The sequence below is a fragment of the Alosa sapidissima genome, chromosome 6 (assembly GCF_018492685.1).
Source record: "Alosa sapidissima isolate fAloSap1 chromosome 6, fAloSap1.pri, whole genome shotgun sequence".
NCBI lineage: Eukaryota > Metazoa > Chordata > Actinopteri > Clupeiformes > Clupeidae > Alosa > Alosa sapidissima.
Window position 1 is genome coordinate 8080650 of NC_055962.1, and position 20055 is coordinate 8100704.

The 20055-nt window shown below is 42.7% G+C and overlaps 2 protein-coding genes across 3 annotated transcripts in view; one reads left to right on the forward strand and one right to left on the reverse strand.

Moving 5' to 3' along the window:
* The window catches only part of fig4a (FIG4 phosphoinositide 5-phosphatase a), a 91122-nt gene extending 78081 nt beyond the window's left edge, over window positions 1-13041 (reverse strand). The window contains 3 exon segments of the mRNA XM_042094376.1: window positions 2927-3025; window positions 12497-12564; window positions 12915-13041. Of these exon segments, the coding sequence (XP_041950310.1) occupies window positions 2927-3025; window positions 12497-12559 (162 nt within the window). The 5' untranslated portion in view covers window positions 12560-12564; window positions 12915-13041.
* A 260-nt stretch (window positions 13042-13301) lies between these two features.
* Window positions 13302-20055, forward strand: part of ak9 (adenylate kinase 9) — a 35739-nt gene continuing 28985 nt past the window's right edge. Inside the window, exons 1-10 of one of the 2 annotated variants that reach the window (XM_042094572.1) lie at window positions 13302-13417; window positions 13628-13770; window positions 13973-14036; window positions 14153-14223; window positions 14385-14481; window positions 14731-14843; window positions 15146-15322; window positions 15564-15686; window positions 18857-18931; window positions 19152-19250. In XM_042094572.1, the coding sequence (XP_041950506.1) occupies window positions 13645-13770; window positions 13973-14036; window positions 14153-14223; window positions 14385-14481; window positions 14731-14843; window positions 15146-15322; window positions 15564-15686; window positions 18857-18931; window positions 19152-19250 (945 nt within the window). In that variant the 5' untranslated portion in view covers window positions 13302-13417; window positions 13628-13644. Of the gene's footprint in view, window positions 13418-13627; window positions 13771-13972; window positions 14037-14152; window positions 14224-14384; window positions 14482-14730; window positions 14844-15145; window positions 15323-15563; window positions 15687-18856; window positions 18932-19151; window positions 19251-20055 lie in introns of those variants that run through there. The other variant, XM_042094573.1, reaches the window with a different exon arrangement.

Consider the following 20055-nt stretch of genomic DNA (forward strand, 5'->3'; position numbering starts at 1 on the left):
GCTATTTATTGCTGACATAGTACAGTTATTTTCACATTGACGGTATTCAAATTAAAATTTTCATTATTGTTATAAAATCATGATGGGGGAGTATTATTAAAAATGTTACAAGTATGCAAATGCATATGTTTACGGGCATTTAGGTTTTACTGTGTTGTTTTGTTGTAAAGACATGCAAGGCATTCTGGGCCATGTAATTAACAGTGGTCGGCAGCACTCCATACGTATTAATATGAATAGGTGTTTCTGTAAACCTAGGGACAATAAACAGCTATCTCTGCAATGTTGCATTGTAGGCATAACTAAGGGATGCAGTAACACCACCAACAACAACCAAAACTAGCCTACTCATTGTCAACATGTACATTAAATGTAACGTTTCATTGTGAATCAAATTAAAATGTTCTCCTCTTTGCAAATGTAGGCATATGGTGACAGATTAATTTAACAATGTTGCTGCGTGAATCACGGTAAGCGCAAATGAAGTGGCCACCTCCTAATGGGACTCACTGTATGGAAGTAGGCTAAGTAAAATAGAGATGTTTCAAATAAAATAACTTAATCAGAATTCTAGGATATGCCCGCTTGACAACGGCAGAGATAGAACTGGCCTTTGGCCATAGCAACCATCCATTTAGAACGACTTGGCCATAGCAACCAAAGATCTTAGCTGTGATGCATGTATACATGTAATGTGATGCAAAGTATAGAAAGGGGATGAAATATACAGAGACAAGAAATATAGTGCAATGTAGACAGTAGTATACAGTTGATTTACAGAAGGTGGTTTAGAGTAATATGAAGTATTCCTTTATTCTGAGATACATCTGAGATACAGATGCTCTCAAAACAATCCCAGGCTCTCAAAATAATCCCAAACAGACATAAGGTCTTTATAGAGCAAATCCATATAGATTATTTGTCAAATAAACCAGTAAAACATAATTAGGGTATAACATTCACACTCTTAGCTCATATTTTTTTCAAAATAAATCAGTGAAAAAGTATCCTGACAAACAAGCAGCATTTTAATGCCTTGGTCATATTTCATAATTTCAATTCTTCTGTAGGTTACCTGATAGCCCAGTTTGAGAGGCGCAAGACACGTGACATTATTTATTTTTGCAGCCAATCACTGCTGTCGTTCTATTTTATTGATTTGATCTTAGTCATAGAAGCTAAATTCGAAGGCAGGCCACAGGTAAAATCCAACGAACTGCATTTACCCCGCATGTCAATAGTTGAATAGCCCTCTCCTAGAGCTTTTGAGATATTGCCACTGCTCCAACACTGAAAGGCAGGGCTCTACACTAACATTTTTTTCCAGGAGCACTTGTGCGCCCAAGTTAAAAAATTTAGGAGCACAGACAAAAATTTGGGCGCACAGTCAGTTCTGTACTTAACTTAAACATAATCTAACATTACACTGCAGCTAACACTTAAACATGCCAGTGCACCAATTGTGAATATTTAGAATGACTGACAACATTTAGGCTACAGGAAATAGGATTTTAAAGATCAGTGCCTACTTTATTTTCAGTCTGTTCTATTTTCCTACATTTTGTTAATGTAAAATAGTATAATACATTGCCATATTTGCATTTAGCTTGTATATCAAGTATCCTGCCAAATGTAGGCTAATTTATTTATTTGCGAATCCATCTGTAGCTAATCCAAATATGCCCATGGTGACCTATCTGACTGCATACTGCCTAATACTACTACTAAAACAGTCCATTTTCTCTTCCACAAAACCCAACATAGGCTAATCAAGGATATATATATTTTTTATACTTTTACTTTTTATTTGAAATATCTGCATTGATGGGGGCAGTAGGCGAACGTTAGGCCTACTTTCGTTTTGCACTTCAGCTTGTAGCCTATTCGGTGTAAACAAACAAGCATGCGTGGAAGCCTGGAGTTGTCAGTAGCGTTCTACCTTTGAATAAAATTGGAGTATTACGGGAAGCTACTTTTGTGCCTGTTCGCTACAGCTATATTTTGCATATTGCAACAAATACGTCAACTGGGCTAAAAGGCATGTTAGGTTACCTTTCCTTCTCTAACTGCATTCTCAGAATCTCATCCTGTTCCTACGATATCCGATGAATTCGGTGGATAGAAGAACTAATTTCTTCAATCTTTGCATCTTGGCTGGCTAGTCTAACTTTCCACTTTTTCGGTGTGCTCTTGGATTTGATAGAAGCGACTACTAGCGAGTCACAACGCGAAACTGCTAACGTTGATGGGAGGTGTAGTTATGCTGCATTCGCGACGTGATTCTATGGTTTGCACCAGTAATGTTTCTTGATGTTGCGGTGTATTTTGTAGACAAACATTGACATGGTTAGAAGTCATTCGCACCAGTGCGCCTAAATATTTTTTTGCACTCGCACGCCATCATTTTTACTCGCATGTGCGAGTAAAATGGGCGCACTGTAGAGCCCTGAAAGGCACTGTTAGAATGCTTGGATCAAGCCAGGTTCAGCATAGCGTATGCCACTGTCTGCTCACGTTGCTGACCGGACCAGGGCAAGTACACTTTTGCAGTTCCCGCCGGAAATGCAGTCTAGTTGCTACTTCCATATCCACCATGTCATTAGAGTGGCTGTGTTATCTCTGTATATCCCTGACATCCTACACTTTCACACACACTCCTCCATCCACAGCTAGTAAGCTTTTCCCTGTCTGAAAATCACAAAACAAAATCACAAACAAACCCACTTAAACACTAGTCTTCATTTATTCTGTCTCACCTTGACACACATTCCATAGCATTGATTATTCAACACATGGTGTGAGGATGCTCACTACAACAAGAATGCAACTTGTACCTTGATATTAGACTGAGGTTAAATGACTTAGGCCCTATCCACCCCCAACACACACACACATGCCACTTTCAGAGTAGTCTCTAGAATCTTACCTTGTCGTCGATGATGACCAGGTCTCGCGGCTCTGTCCGGTCGATCTTAAGCACGCGGTGGCTGGTCTGGGCTTGGTTACTACCCACGAGGAAGTACCTCTGGCCAAGAGGGAGTAAAGAGAGATCAGAAAAGACGAGAGAGACAGAGAGACAACACAATACCTTGTCAGGCGAACTCACTCATCAGGCTAACTGACAAGGATACAAGGCTACCATGGACACTTACAGAAATAAGGCCAGTGTTAGAACAACACTTCTTTTTGGACCCAGCTCTTGAAAAAAGGCATAATCCAACCTTGGTTATTTCACACCTGTAATACCAGGTGCGTTAGCCTGACAAGCCAGACCCACATTAAAATGTAGGGTCTGGGCACTCACCGTTCGAAGTGCTCAGTCCGAGGGGCGGGATAATCGGTTGTCTTTCAAATTCCCTCTGCACGCAATAGGACAGTGCTGAGTCTCATGCGTTTTCCCACCAGCGGCCAACTTAAAACAAGCTTAACTCGTGTCACACAGTTCGCCAAAAGCAACATCCATCTTCTTTGTTTTCAAGTAGCAGGGAATTCAAGCCAAACCGTTGCAACTCTGCCATCAATCATTATGTTAAGCCCACCTAACGACTCTATACACAATTTGATTGGCCTGATAGAAGTTTAATTTTTCGAGCTCACAAGCCAACGGAGAGTTGCTAGACTAGCCCTGGAAGCAAATGTAATTTGCTGCCGCTAGGGTGCGTCTAGATTTCTAGGCTACATTTATAGGTGGTTTAGAACAGATTTGGTTGGACAGTGTTTGTAATGTGAAAGGACATGTGTCGTGAGTTACATTTGAGGCTGCCTGCTCAGTGCTGATATTCCCTTCATAGCATGCACCAGTGGCTCATGTTAATGCCCCACACTACAAACCTTACTTATCAAATGAATATGTACAATATTAAAATTATCTGATCAAATCCCCTGTCTCGTGAGTTGACATTTTAGGCTGCGATGAATCAAACTAAGAGATGGGCCTTAATTGGATGCCAGCACCTTGCCCTTTGTATAGATTTCAATATGTGTATTTCCAGTTACGGATACCATTTTGAAGCCTTTATGGTGAAGCGGAGTTTTATTGTTGCTATAGCCTAGACATAGGCTGCTCTCAGTTGCACCAATTCCTGCAGGCTTAGGTAAAATGACAGCAATTAAAAATGGAGAAAACTTGAGAAACATGGGATTTTTTGCCCTGGCATCAAATGTGAAGAAAAGTCTGGTGCTGCAGCATACAGGCTACAGCATATGCAGCATGCACTAATGCTGGTTCCGGTCGACGTGCTCCGTATGTAACTACCTAAACTTCCAAACTTATCTATCTTAAATCTCCTTGTTACCATCTACTTTCTACGGATTTACTGGCTACCGATTATATCTCGTGAACAAACTGTTGCATAAACTGTTGTTGCTCGAGGCTTTGGATTATCGGACTCTATAACCTTGATCGCCAAACTTTTCTGTCAAACGTTAACGTTAAACGTTAAGCCAGTATCAAGGGCTGCAAATAATACCGGGCCAAGGAAACGCTATCTGGAAGAAGAAAGCATCAAATTCCTTCTAACGTCTCTCAAAACTAGTGACTCAATATAAAAGTGAGATCTTCTCAGATTACTTACCCACTACCTGTGTTCGAGTTATCAAGGAACTGCACGATATCGCTGTTGCTAGCCAACTAGCAAACAAACGTTTAAAAAACAAAAAACAGTTGACACAGACGAGCCCTCGCCGCGACACGATGCCTCCCCTCAGCTGTGCACCAGGCTGCGACTCATGCGTCCTTCTCAGCGAAAAGATAGTGGAACTCGAAGCCAGAATAGCGACCCTCCATCAGATTGAGAAGGATGAACAGTTCCTCGACACCATTCTCTCCGTAAGTAACGTTACCTCTCTTACACACACAAATGCCAGATGCCCTGATTTCACTCTGTCCTCCAATACTTTAACCATGCCATGCACTAATGCAACTTCTGTCCCTGTTGCCTCTCCCCGGCCTCTGCTGAGAACCAAGCCTGCTCTGCTGGCCAGCTCCACTCCACACCAGCCTGAGCCATGGCGTAGAAGCAAGCATCACAAGCACGGCAGACGGTCCGGACGGCACTCAAGCCCAGCCCAACCTATACGACTGGAAAATCGCTATGCCATTCTGACCGAGGATGAGGTGCCCCTCCAGCCCCGAGACAACCATCCTGGTCCCTCCTCAAAGTCGGCGCCCCCCGGACCCCCTCCTCCCCGGACCTCATCAACCTCCACCCTGGTCATCGGCAGTTCCATGGTTAGAGACCTCTGCATTCCCCCATCATGTAGCGGTCCCTCCAAGGTCTACTGCTTCCCTGGTGCCAAGGTCCTTGACATCCAGCAGAAACTCCCAAGCATCCTGGCCTGCCACACCAAGGTCAACAACATCATCGTACACATGGGCACGAACGACATCAGAGATAAGCAGTCAGTAGCACTGCAGGAAAACTACAAAACTCTCATCACCACTCTGATGGGCACAGAAAAACGCTTTGTCATCTCTGGGCCTCTCCCTACCTACAGAAAAGGTGCTGAGAGATGGTCCAGACTGTTCGATCTCCACACCTGGCTCAAATGCTACTGCGCTTCCCTAAGCATCCCCTATGTCAACAACTGGGGCTTGTTCTGGGAGAGGCCCAGTATGCTGAAGCGTGATGGTCTCCACCCAAACCAACATGGAGCCAGGCTACTCTCTGACAACATAGCGTCCACACTGAGGCATTGACATTCTGTAGAAAATATTACAAATTCACGCCCCCCAGGTATTGATTCGAATGGCATTATACATGTGGATGAGTCTGAGAATGTTTTCTGCAGGGTAACATACAATACTACTACCATAGATCAAGCTGTGTCATGCAATAGCATGACTTATGCTTATAGTTCTATTCCAACGTTGATTTCTACCCAACGTATAGTAAAAAGAAAAGACAAATTTAAAACTAGAAACCTAACAAATATTCTTTCCATACCTCAGCATATTCCTCAAAAGCCAGAGGCATTTTCAGCTAACATGGGTTTACTAAATATAGGTGCACTTACTACCAAAACCTTTGCAATCAATGATTTTATTAGTGAAAAAAAATTGGATTTTCTGTTTCTTTTCTGTTTCAGACAGCGAAGCTGTTCTTGTTGAGACTTGTCCCCCAAATTATAATTTCTTCCACTCAATTAGACAAGGCAAACGAGGTGGTGGAATTGCCTCCATTCTCTCAAACAAATATAGTTGCACACGAGTCAACTTTGGCGAATTCGCTTCCTTTGAGTATATTGCCCTCACTCTGAAGGCTGACCCAGCTGTACTTCTATTAACCTTATACCGCCCTCCTAAACTATGGACTGGCTTTCTCGACCAGTTTTCTGAACTTATGTCGCTCATCATCACTAGCTATGATCGGATAATTGTAAATGGCGACTTCAATATTCATGTCAATAAGACAACTGATGCTAAAGCCAGTAAGTTCCTTAATGTGTTGGACAGTTTAGAGCTAAAGCAGCATGTTACAGGACCCACCCACAACCTTGGCAACACCCTCGATCTAGTCATTTCTAGAGGGATAGAATTCACAGACTTATCAGTAAATGATATAAATATGTCTGATCATCACTGTGTAGCTTTTAATATAGTACTACATACTCCAAAAATTCATCCCGAAATTGCAATCAAATCGCGACTCTTGGACATTAGAGCAGAACAGCAGTTCATAGCTCTAATAGACTCCATAAATTTAGATATTTTACATCATCCCATTGATCAAATGGTAGAGGCTCTCAATCGTGAATTAGGCGCTCTGCTTGACAGAGTGGCACCCTTAAAGACTAAAAAAAGGCCCTGTAGCAAACTGACACCTTGGATGAACGAAAATATCCATGATCTAAAAAGATCATGTAGGAAAGCTGAGAGAACATGGAGAAAAACTAAGTTACAGGTTCACCGTGCCATTCTAAAAGAAAAAATTGCAAATTATAATAGAGCTATTTGGAATGAGAGGAGGAACCACTTCTCTAAGGTAATTGCTGAAAACAGTGGAAACTCTAGGGTGTTGTTCTCTACCATTGATAGGCTATTGCATCAAACACCTTTTGATACACTCAGTCAGGCATCCTCTCTAAGATGCGAAGAATTTGCAGACTTCTTCAAAAACAAAGTCATTTCTATAAGGGAGGCTATTGGTAACACAAGTAATATGTTTGATAGTACACCCAAAAACAGCCCCCCAAAATTAAGGTCCTTTAGCACTATTACTCAATCTGAGCTTGGTAAAATTGTAACTCAAACCGGCTCCTCAACATGTGTTTTAGATCCAATCCCTACTACATTCCTCAAAAAAGTATATGATAGCTTAGCTCCCTTTTTTCTCAAGGTAATAAATACCTCATTAGAAACAGGTATATTTCCAACTGCTTTTAAAACCACTGTTGTGAAACCTTTACTTAAAAAGTCAAATCTTGACCATACCAATCTGAGCAACTACAGGCCTATATCAAATCTATCGTTTTTGAGCAAAGTACTTGAAAAAGTTGTTTGTAATCAGTTAAATACCTTCCTCAATGAAAACAGTATCCTTGAAAAATTCCAATCAGGTTTTAGATCAAATCACAGCACAGAAACGGCTCTAGTAAAAATAGTCAATGATCTCAGACTAGCTACCGACTCAAACAAAGTCTCAATCCTTATTCTTCTGGATTTGAGTGCGGCATTTGACACCATTGATCATAGCATCCTAATTCACCGCCTTGCGAAGTAGGTGGGTCTCTCTGATAATGCTCTAAACTGGTTTCAAACCTACATTACTGGCAGAGATTTTTATATCAGTGTAGGAGATCATGTATCTGAAAAACATGACTTGCCTTTTGGTGTGGCCCAGGGGAGCTGCCTTGGTCCCCTGCTATTTTCTCTATATATGCTTCCATTGGGAAACGTCATAAGTCAGCATAATGTAAACTTCCACAGCTACGCAGATGATACCCAATTGTATATTTCTGTGGAGCCAACTAACCCAGATGGCCTTTGCTCCCTCACTGCATGCCTAACCTCCATTAATCAGTGGATGAGCAAAAACTTTTTGAAACTAAATGATGACAAAACAGAGGTACTTCTGGTTGGACCAAAACTTAAGCGAGATATTATTCTTAGTAATCTGGGGAACTTGGCACACCAGGTCAAACCAAAAGTAACAAGCCTCGGTGTCATCTAAGATGCAGAGTTAAGTTTTAAGCCACATATCAGTAAAGTTATTCAGACAGCCTATTTCCACTTGAGAAACATTGCCAAAGTGCGGCCCTTTTTAACTCAACAAGATGCAGAAAAACTAATTCACGCCTTTATCACTAGCAGGTTAGACTACTGCAATGCACTTTTCACTGGTCTTCCCAAAAAACATCTAAAGAAATTGGCACTCATACAGAACTCTGCGGCTAGACTTTTAACTAAGACTAAGAAGAGAGAACACATCACCCCTGTGTTGGCTGAACTGCACTGGCTCCCTATTTCCTATAGAATTGATTTTAAGGTTATGTTAATTACTTACAAAGCTCTGAATGGCATAGCACCTTCATATATCTCTGAGCTTTTAATATCTTATCAACCACAAAGGAAACTTAGATCATCCAATTCTAATCTTTTAATCGTACCCAAAGTGCTCCACAAACAAAGTGGAGAAGCTGCGTTTATCCATTATGCCCCCAAACTATGGAACACCCTGCCTCTGTACATCAAGCAGGCGAGTTCAGTAAATATTTTTAAAAAAGATCTGAAAACATACCTGTACAGGAAAGCTTTTAGTTAACTCATCTTATCCTGTAGACTACATTTTCAGATTATTCTACATCTGCTACTATTGGAGGGCGCAGCCAGCCAGAAGCAGATGGGCTCCCCCTATTAAGTCAGGTTCTGCTCAAGGTTTCTTCCTGGAATATGGGAGTTTTTCCTTGCCACAGTTGCCATATGGCGTGCTTGTGGGGGGTAAGAGGGTTAAGGCTGCCAGTCTTATGACGTCATTTTCTATATTTTTGATATGTTGCTGAGTAGATCATAAACAGCAAAGAAAAGTGATTGATAATGACTGACTGACTATTATTGTGTTACATGCTTCAAATGTAAAGCACTTTGAGCTGCATTCTGTGTATGAAAGGTGCTATACAAATAAAGCTTATTATTATTATATTATTATTATAATGTAGGTAGTCTTACAGACCTCGCTCACGAAAGAAGGATGAGGCTTGATGGGCAGCCATTATTGGTAACCCAGATTCAGATGTGTCTGTGTGTGTGTGTGAGAGAGAGAGAGACAGAGAGAGAAAGGGAGGTAGGAGGTGAGGGGAAATAAAAAGGAGTGTGTGTGTGTGTGTGTGTGTGTGTGTACGGCTGGGTGGATCTGTCAGGCATAAGGACAGACTTGAGGCAGAATAAGAATGCTCAGAGGGAACAGGACACTCTGCAGTGTTCCAGACCCCTATGGTGCTAATCAACCTGAGGCTGAATTTCTCTCTCTCTCACACACACACACTTTTATATTTTTTTGATTTCCTCTCTCTTTCTACCACTCCTGCGCACACACACACACACAGTCTTGAGAGCCTATCCTCTTTTTGTACACTACAATACCTATGAGAACACGTGTAGTTCAGACTCTGAAGGCCAGAGTGGTCACCACCACAAGAAACTCCCCCAGATGGGGGCCCTGGGCCTCCACAATACGACCTCCCGCCAGTGCCCATTACATCCCACCGGGAGGACACAAGCCTTTGTCCGTCTATCAGGCCATATCAGGAGATACTTCAGACTGGCCTAAGACTGGCTGCTGAACCCATAAATGGCCAAAAGCCAAGAGAGCTGAAATAGATTTGGTTTATTTGCATCAGGAACCATATATAAAATACATTAATCTCATGAGTGAGAAGATACTTCATATTAGATTATAGCTTTAAGATCATTTCCATCTGCAGTCTATGCGGAAAAGAAAAAACGCTGTCTTTTTCCTCACGGGTCTGCAAATCCACTTACAAAGGTCTGTTCACACCAAGAACGATAATGATAACTATAACAAATATTGTTGTCGTTAATGTGAATGACGTCGTTCACAGATAAACTATAACGATAGGAGAGAAGGAGAGACTTTACTTATCGTTGGTCAGTGTGGACACTTTTATCGTTATGGTTAGTTATCGTTCTTGGTGTGAAGACTGTACTCAGCTTTGACAATATCATTCAATGTCTGTGCAGCAATGTTTTGCCTCTGAGCTGAAAACACAAAATCATGAAATCTGAGCAGGTACAAAATTCAGAAAAACATGAGTTCCTGTTATTACTACAGAACCTTAGATCGTTTTTGAAAAAACACCAAAGCACCGTAATAAATGTCAGTGGGTGTTGTAGCCAGTTAGAAGATGGGCTGAGAGTAAAACGTTGGTATCTCAACCTCTGTCCATCTAAGGCAGTGGTGTCAAACTCCCGACCCATGGGCCAAATCTGGCCCACAAGACAGTTTCTTGCGGCCAGTTGGTTGATTTATATTTGTAATGAGATTCGGCCCACATTTCAATTTTGCGTTTTGTTTGCTGTAAGTCAAATTTGTCGTAGAAAAGGGAAATGCTGACCAGAGGCATTGGCAGTTTCAAGAAAAGTAGACAATGTGAATCATTCTTCATCATTCTGTGTTTTAGGCACCGTTTCTGAATGACTGAAAGTTAACTTATGCTACAGTGTGTGAATATGTGAAACGTCAGTGTCAAATACAAAGCAGAGCGTAAAAAAGATGCACAGGTGTGCCCAAAAGCAAGCGTTATGAATTAACTTGCCTGCACATTCGGCGAATGCCACTTGACTATCTCTCCTGTAGAACGGTCACTCAGTTCTATACAAGCAGTCCTTATTGCTGCACTAACATGTCCTTGTCACACTGTACCTTGATTGTTCATTGTTTACCTTGATTGGTCAGCTGAAGGGTCAGCTAAATGACTAAATGTAAATGACAATGCGCAACTAGCTATTTAAGCTAAGAGGTTTTCATAGCCATTTTGAGTTACAGAGGATTCACTCTGTGTAGAATAAGCCTAGGCCTAAAAATGAACACCCCTGTTACAGCCCATAATGTGTGTATTTCTTCTTTAGCAACCATAAGTCAGTGTGCCTTGGCATTTCAGATAGACCTTTGGTATGCCTTAGCCCCAAAAATGTTGAGAAAAGCTGCTCTACACTGTACTCTTCATGACATGAGTACAACAGTATATTTTAAAACAATCATCAGTGGAGGCAAAAAGTTGACACTCACTGGTAAACACCATCACTCTTTTTAACATTTGACATAACTGCTGATAGGCATTGTGTAACCACCGATTCCTGATAGCATAACTTATCATTCACAACTATTCATGATGTAGTGACCATTTTGGTATAAAGACAAGCTAAAGACTAGGCCAAGACACTATTAAAGTTTAAAACACTTACTTTGATTAAAAAGAATGTCGGTCAGTTTGCTATGCCTTGACCAAGTCACTCCCCCACAAACCCACAAATCAATGCTCAGCAACAGCCTATGACAACCTACTGAAGTGTGCCTCACTGACAGAACATCCTCTTCATCCCTCTGAATTATATCATCTGAATCATACTTGTCAACATTTAGCTTTCCAAAAAAGGGAGATTTTTTTTTCGGGGGGGGGGGGGGTCAGTGTTTATACCGGATCTGTGTTTGCATATTTATTACGTTTCATACACGTGTTTCAACACTGCATTTCGGTCGTTGCTTTTACCTTACCATTACCTTACGCATGCCAGTTATGTATCCGCCAGCTGCCTGCCTGCAGCCTACTTCCAAAACTCCAAAGCTGCTTGCTGTCAGATTTGGTTCCGAGGGCACAAGTTCAGTGTATCAACAACACTCAATAACAGTTTATGTGATGTGTTAATCAATTAAATTCCCAACAATTTCACAACAGCTAGTTCTGGAGTAGGCCATTCAACTAGCCCGCTTGCTTACGACGAGACTCAGGCCCCCGAAGTCGGCACCCGCTTCCTTATTTGGGTTTTGGGTTGCCAGGTTTTAGCCTGACAAAACGGTTGAAATTGAAACTAAGTGATCGTGTATGTGTAGGGTGTATTTCATACATAATCTGGCAACCTGAATGGATCAATGATTTTAAAATGAAGTTTGATGGCCATGCAAATTACGGGAGTTTTCCGGGAGAAATAACAAAACGGGAGGGTGCTGGGAGATGACCTTGAAATACGGGAAAAACCCGGGAAAAACGGGAGTGTTGACAGGTATGAAATATACCTAGAAATGTTACTATATATAGACTGCCTAATGTCCATCCATGTCCAGCATCCTATAGTAGGATTCCTACTTAACTTGTTTGGCTGGTCGTCAATAAGGTATATCAGGAATAGAAATACCAACATTGTTTTGATTGAGAGGGCATGAGAAGTTATATGACGAGAAAACATGTCATCTACAAAAGCAAAAGAGGGGGGAACTGTCGTCGTATTGAAGACCAGACAGTTGGGCAAATACCTACTCACCGCTCTTGTCTCGTAGAGGACTAGTCTCTGCAACCCACTGATAACAGCCGCAGTCACAGGCATGGTGACTAGAGAGGAAAATTAAAAGTCAGTAATGAACCATTCGTAAAGAGACATTTTGAGATGATGGAAGATCATGTGCATTATCATGTCTACTGACTCGCCGTAGGCTATATATCATACCCGACAGATATCTTGCGACAGCCGATATGCTTAATAAAGTAAGAATGAATGGTTCAACGTGTAAATGAATCAAAGAGTAGCTTGTTTTGCCTAATAAATCAGCTAAATAAATGAGAAGACTGTCTTTGCTGATAAGCTAGCGACCTAACGCCTAATTCTCATAACGTGCCCTCAGTAAACGGCAGTAAAAGTTTGCTTGTGCTCTATGATGTATAAGCATAGGGGGTTTAATTACCACTTTAACTCGAAAATAATTCAAGTTTCCTTATTTCATGGTACAAGTCCAGAAAGCGAGAGAAGGAAGTCACGAGTCTGTGTTGCCAAACCGTGAGCCCAATCAGATGACTGTCATCATGCTCAGCAGCAACGGGTAGCGTAGAAGGTCAAAATATATGACCGTAAGCGGGGACAAAATAAGCGTTTCAAAAACATTTACAGCAGTCATCTTCGGTAAATGCATATTTTTACAGGGTACAGTTAATACTATAACATCACTTTGTTTTAGTGTTCATAGTCTATGCAAACATTACATATTTTAGGGTAGGACTACATTGCTGTCATTTTTCACAAACGATTAAATATTGTAAGACCAATGATGATGGCCTATGTTACTATGGTTACTGGTCAACACTCCTCTCCAGTTGACAAGGGGATTAGACAGACCGAGTAACCTAAAGCTAAATTTAGCTAAATTGTCAAGGAAAAGGTTTTCCTACAGATTTAGAAACTTTATCAAATGTAAGTTAAGTTGAGCCTTCACTGGACGAATCGAACTAGGCGACCTGACATAATAACGTTATCGATAACTTAGTTATCACTGCACTAAACGTTAATTAGATCTATGGACACATGTTACTATTTACTTACTTGCAGCTTACTTGACCTGTAGATGAAACGATGTAGTTTTAACTGAAAACAAATCACACTATTTGTCACTTTATTTTAAAGCCACATTATCAGGCAAAATGTCTACGAGGTTGAACACCCATGTCATGACAGAGTCCACGCTAGTTGACAACCTGATTGAGGATGAAGCCGAGAGGGAAATTTTGCTGGCCAAACCCACCTGTTTCGTCATTTTTGGGAAACCAGTAAGTTGTTCTGAAAAGAGAAAGTATTCTTATTAGACTTGAAATATTAAAGTATAATATTAGATGTAGCCTGCACTGCACTAGAAAAAAAAACATGACTGTACACGTCATTAAAATTGTCAGCATCTAGTAAAAAGAGCCTACAGTATAGGCGACATCACATACTTTATTTGAGTACCTCTATGTTGTGTCTGTCTTCCAGGGAGCAGGTAAAACTACCCTTGCCAAAAAGTTGGCCCAGGCTTGGAGATGTGTTCTCATTGATGGTAAGTTTTGTACTAAATTCAATGTAACATGTCTCTAGTGTTGTTTTGATATCACTCAGGGTTTTTGCCTCTTTATGTCAATTTTGATAACTTAGTATTTCCTTTTTTACTTATAGATACAGAGATGCTCAACAACCTCATAAATATTGAGGAGCAACCAGAAGAACAGCCGGCTGCATGTAATCCAGTATGTGTAAAATACTATGGTTATTCCTCTTTAACCCTGCACAATGCATGGCCTGTATGTTTTCGTAAGAGTGTGTGTGCGTGTGTGTGTGTGTGTGTTATGTATGTGTGTGTGCGTTTCAGTAATCAGCGCCCTTACTTTTTTATGTCATTGTTGAACAGCTACTGGAAACTCTAAGGGAAGGGAAAGCCATTCCTGAGCAGAAGATGTTCGAGTTGATTGTGGAGAAACTGAACTCCGCTGAAGTGAAGCATTATGGTACGTATTCATTTTACTTTTTTATATGCTCAGGAAGATCTTGCCCTCCTGTTAAGCAATGGAAACCAGTAGGTACTGATGAAGTGTGCCTCACCTACATTTTGGAGCATTAATGTTGTTAATTGTCATGTCATTGCTGTTGCCAGCTTAGCGATTTGAGATCAAGCCACCTCTTTTCTTTTGCCTGTGCAAAGTTGGTTACATTCATTCTGATATGCTGTAATGAGTATCATGCTCCATCTTTGGCAGGATATGTTCTCAGCTGCTTGCCATCCATATCAGAGGAGTACCTGAGTGTTCAGGAGCAGGTGGAGTTTATCCGAAATCTGGGCCTGCCTCCAGACGTCATCATTAACATCAAGGTGATGCTGCACACTAGTGTTGTCCTGTCCAAGGTGGTGTGCTTCACCAATTTTTTTATCCCTTCTTTCATCTCTATACATGCGTAAGGAGACTGGGGGGGGACCATTTTACACAAACACAGTTATGAAAGTAATATTTTTATGAAAGTAATATTCTTTTCTTTCTTTCTACCTATCTTTCTTTCTATCTTCCTTCTTTCTCTCTCTGTCTGTCTCTTTTTCATTCTTTGTCTGTCTCTCTCTCTTTCTTTCTTCTGGTGTTTCTCTCTTTATTCTCTCTCTGTCCCTCCCTCCCTCCCTAGTGTCCAGACTGGGACCTGATGCAGCGCGTGTCAGGCCAGCGGCAGCACCCCCTGACTGGACGTGTGTTCCAGAGGGAGCAGTGGGACCCCGACAAGAAGGTGCACAAGAGGAGGCGCAGCGTCCAGGATGAAGACCCAGAGGAGGAGGAGGAGGAAACTGCTGAGGAGTCTGAGGAGGTGTGTGTGTGTGTGTGTGTGTGTGTGTGTTTGAAATTATTCTGTGCAATATGAATTAAAACTCTGACTGAAGTATGTGAATGAATTAAGTATGTATCTACAATGTCCCCAAGTGTCTCTGTTGTGTGTGTGTGTGTGTGTGTGTGTGTGTGTGTGTGTGTGTGTGTGGTGTGTGTGCGTGTGTGTGTGTGTGTGTGTGTGTGTGTGTGTGTGTGTGTGTGTGTGTGTGTGTGGGCAACAGACAGAGGATCCAGAGCTCCAGAAGGATATGATCACACACCTGGTGCGCATTAAAGACAACCACCCAGAGAACATCTCTCACAAGATGGTGCTCTACAAGGACGCTGTACTCAGACAACTGGAGGTATACCAGTGGTCACTTTTAAAGCTCTAAATGGCCTCTCTCCTTGTAATATATTACATTACACTACATTACATTACATTTGGCTGACGCTTTTTAACCAAAGCGACTAACAACATGGTAAACAGTAAGTTTTAGAACAATTCTCACAATTTTAGGACAGTTTAAAAAACATTAGAGTACAGTAAGAATAAGTGCGTCGGTGAGTGCTGTTTTTAACAGTTACTTGTCAGTTTAAAACGGCTGGTGAGTGCTAGGATCAGTAAGACTTGTTGTAAGTGTTGCTATGAGAGTAGATGTTCTCTAAAGAGCTGGGTCTTCAGGAGTTTTTTGAAAGTGGAAAAGGATGTCCCTGCCCTTGTAGGAACTGGCAGTGTGTTCCACCAACGAGGAACAACAGATGAGAAAAGTTTGGATTGGCTTGAGCGTACCGGTGGTAGAGCTAGACGTCATTCGTCAGAGGAGCGCAGCGGTCTGGAGGTAGTGTAAGTCTGTATGAGGGCATTCAAGTAGGTGGGAGCAGAACCGGAGACTACTTTGTAGGCAAGCGTTAGAGACTTGAATTTGATGCGGGCCGCCATAGGTAGCCAGTGTAGCTGGATGAGCAGCGGGGTAACATGTGCCCTTTTGGGTTGGTTGTAGACCAGGCGCGCCGCCGCGTTCTGGATCATCTGAAGTGGTTTCACTGTGCAGGCTGGGAGACCTGTCAGGAGGGCATTGCAGTAGTCGAGTCGTGAGATGACTATTGCCTGAACCAGAAGTTGGGTAGCATCTTGGGTCAAGTAAGTCCTGATTTTCCGTATGTTGTAGAGTGCAAAACGGCATGACCGGGCGACTGAGGCAACATGATCTGAGAAGTTTAGTTGGTTGTCAAGAACAACTCCTAGATTTCTTGCAGTCCTGGTCGGTGAAACAGACAGGGAGTCAAATTTGATGTTGATGTCGTGGTGTATGGTAGGTTTAGCTGGGATGACCCGCAGTTCAGTCTTTGAGAGGTTCAGCTGGAGGTGGTGTGCCTTCATCCATGTAGCTATGTCTGAAAGGCAATCCGAGATCCGTGCTGAAACCAGGGGGTCGTCAGGTGGAAAGGACAGATAGAGCTGTGTGTCGTCTGCATAGCAGTGGTATGAGAAGCCGTGCGAACGGATAATCTGTCCCAAGGAGGTGGTGTAGATAGCAAAGAGGAGGGGGCCCAGCACTGAGCCCTGGGGGACCCCTGTGGTGAGATGGTGAGGTGCGGATAGCTGACCAAGCCATGATACGTTAAACGAGCGTCCTGTGAGGTAGGATTCAAACCAGGAGAGAGCAGAACCGGAGATTCCCATGTCAGCGAGTATAGAGAGAAGGATACGGTGATTAACCGTGTCAAAGGCAGCCGATAAGTCAAGCAGAATGAGTACTGATGACCGAGCGGTCGCCCTGGCTTCTTTTAAGGCTTCTGTTACAGACAGCAGAGCCGTTTCGGTAGAGTGGCCGCTTTTGAACCCAGACTGATTTGGATCCAGAAGGTTGTTCTGTGAAAGGAAGTCAGAGACCTGTTTGGAGACTGCTCGTTCAATGCCTTTGGATAGGAAAGGCAGTAGTGAGACAGGGCGGTAGTTCTCGACTTGAGCAGGGTTGAGAGAAGCTTTCTTAAGTAACGGTGTTACCCGGGCCATTTTGAACACTGTTGGAAATGTGCCGGAGGTTAGCGAGGCATTGATCACATGTGTGATAGCTGGAGCGATGGTCGGGCTGATGGACTGAAGTAGGCTCGTAGGTATAGGGTCCAGCGAGCATGTGGTAGGACGGCTGCATGTCAGGAGTCTGGACACTTCACTCTCGGAGAGAGGCGTGAATGCTGAAAAAGATGTTCCAGCAGTCCCTAGAGGTTGTAGGAGTGCAGTATCTGAGTCAGATGCGTTGAGTGGGCATGTAGAGAATTGACTGCTGATTGCCGCCACTTTGTTTGTAAAAAATGAGGCGAGGGTATCTGCAGTAAGGCTGGATGGAGGAGGAGGCAGCTGAGGGTTGAGTAGCGATTTGAAGGTTGAGAAAAGTTTTCAAGTGTCTGTAGCGCTGTTGATTTTGTCATGGTAGAAAGCAGTCTTAGCAGCAGTGATGCTGGCTGAGAAGGAGGTCAGGAGTGTCTGGTAGTTTTTGAGGTCGTCAGCTAGTTTGGATTTGTGCCATTTCCTCTCCGCGGCTCTGAGTTTGGTGCGCTGCGATCGGAGGGTATCATTTAGCCATGGATGAGAATGTTTGGATCGAGCTGGCCTTGTGGTAAGAGGGCACAGCTCGTCTAGACACGAGGTCAGTGTGGAGCAGAGCGAGTCAGTGGCTTCATTAACCTCCAGAGAGGAGAAGGTGTTGAGTGGAGGTAGACCGGAGGCAACCACAGAGGAGAAGTGCGTTGGAGACAGGTTCCGGATGTTGCGGCGGAACGTGACCATCGGCTGAGGAGCCGGAGGCTGTTCTAACAGGCTGACGTTGAACTGGATGAAGAAATGGTCAGAAAGATGGAGAGGCGTCACCATGAGGGTGTCTGTGCTGCAGTTCTGAGTGAAGATCAAGTCAAGCTCTTTGCCAGCTTTGTGAGTCGGTGGGCTTTGAACCAGTTCGAGGTCAAAGGAGTGGACCAGGGCCAAAAAGTCCGCTGAGCCTGGGGCATCTAAGTGGATGTTCATATCACCGAGAACAAGAAGCGGACAGTCATGCTCAGGGATGGAGGATAGCAGAGTGTCAAGTTCGTCAATAAACTCGCCTAGTTGGCCTGGAGGGCGGTAGATGACCAGCACGTAGAGTTTTGCTGGGGCGATCACTGTGATGGCATGGAATTCGAATGAGACATATTTGTTTGAAGGCAGTAGCGGGGTGAATTTCCATTTGTTGGAGATCAGCAGGCCCGTCCCGCCTCCTCGTCCAGATAGGCGAGGGGTGTGGGATAGTGTAAGGTTAGTGGAGAGTGCAGCCGGGGTGGCAGTGTTCTCTGGTTTGATCCAAGTCTCAGTGAGAGCAAGGAGTTCCAATGAAAGGTGGTTGGCATAGCCAGCTATGAAGTCGGTTTTGTTGACTGCGGATTGACAGTTCCACAAGCCCAGTTTATATATCTGACCTCTTAGTGTGCGTGTGTGTGTGTGTGTGTGTGTGTGTGTGTGTGTGTGTGTGTGTGTGTGTGTGTTGTGCTTTTATAGGACTACATGGCAGATCATTACCCTCTGTACCTGTTTGAGTTGGATGGGAATCGAAATCCTGAAGAGCTCTTTAAGGTACTTAAGACTTTTTAAACCAGCCAGTTATGACAGTTTCTGTAGAATTTCAGTTACAGTAAATGGGTGTGAATATGTAACTGCTTGTCTTTTGTGTTTTCTGTTGTTCTGTTGTTCTGTTCTGTTGTATTGATGTTATATTGTGTGTGTGTGTGTGTGTGTGTGTGTGTGTGTGTTTGTGTGTGTGTGTGTGTGTGTGTGTGTGTGTGTGTGTGTGTAGTCAGTGATCTCTCGTCTGGAGGGTATGTCATTGCGCCGTGCTGTGGTTCCTATTCGTCTACTGAAAGCAGAGGATGATATTCCTGATAAGATTGACACCGTAGGTTTCTACTTTCCTCAACACACACAAACTCACTCACCAGGGTTGTACAAAATTCCAGAATTGAATTGAAACTGGCTATTAAATTCCAACTAGAGAATGTAATTCCAGGGAATTACGAGTGCATGAAAATACAGAAATGGCTGCTGAATGAAATATTGTTGAATATTGTCTAAAATATAATCTAAGTAAAAACATGGAGGTCAGATAGAGAAAAAAGCTGGTGGGGAGTCATAATTGATGACAGCTGACAGTTGGAATGGCCGAACAGTTAAATAATTGAGTAGTTTAAATAGTTAAATTATTTTATAACGAATTATTGTATTGAGGACTTATTTTTAAGTTGAAGTTGAGGACAGAGGAAACAGTTGGCGGGAGTTGTAGTTGATGACGACTGACAGTTGGAATGGCTGAACAGTTAAATAGTTGGATAGTGAAAATGGTTAGGTTATTTAATAGGGAATTATTGTAGTGAGTACTTTTATTTTGAAACAGTTGTGGGCAGAGGAAACAGTTGGCGGGAGTCATAGTTGATGACAACTGACAGTTTGAAAGGCTGAATAGTTAAAGGTAAACTATGCAGTATTGGCAATTTCCTTACCGTTTTTATTTTCGGTTTTTGCTTATTTTTCGCTTGCTGTCATGACGAATGTCTGAGAAACTCCATCGCTACCTTTTTCTAGCCAGTGCCTGGTATGTATGTGTATTTGAATGCAGTAAAGCAATTCATTACAGTCTTTATACTTCCTGACACTGACGCCGTCGGCCCGCCAGCCCACAGTTGCAAGGGCGGTTTTTCCGCTCA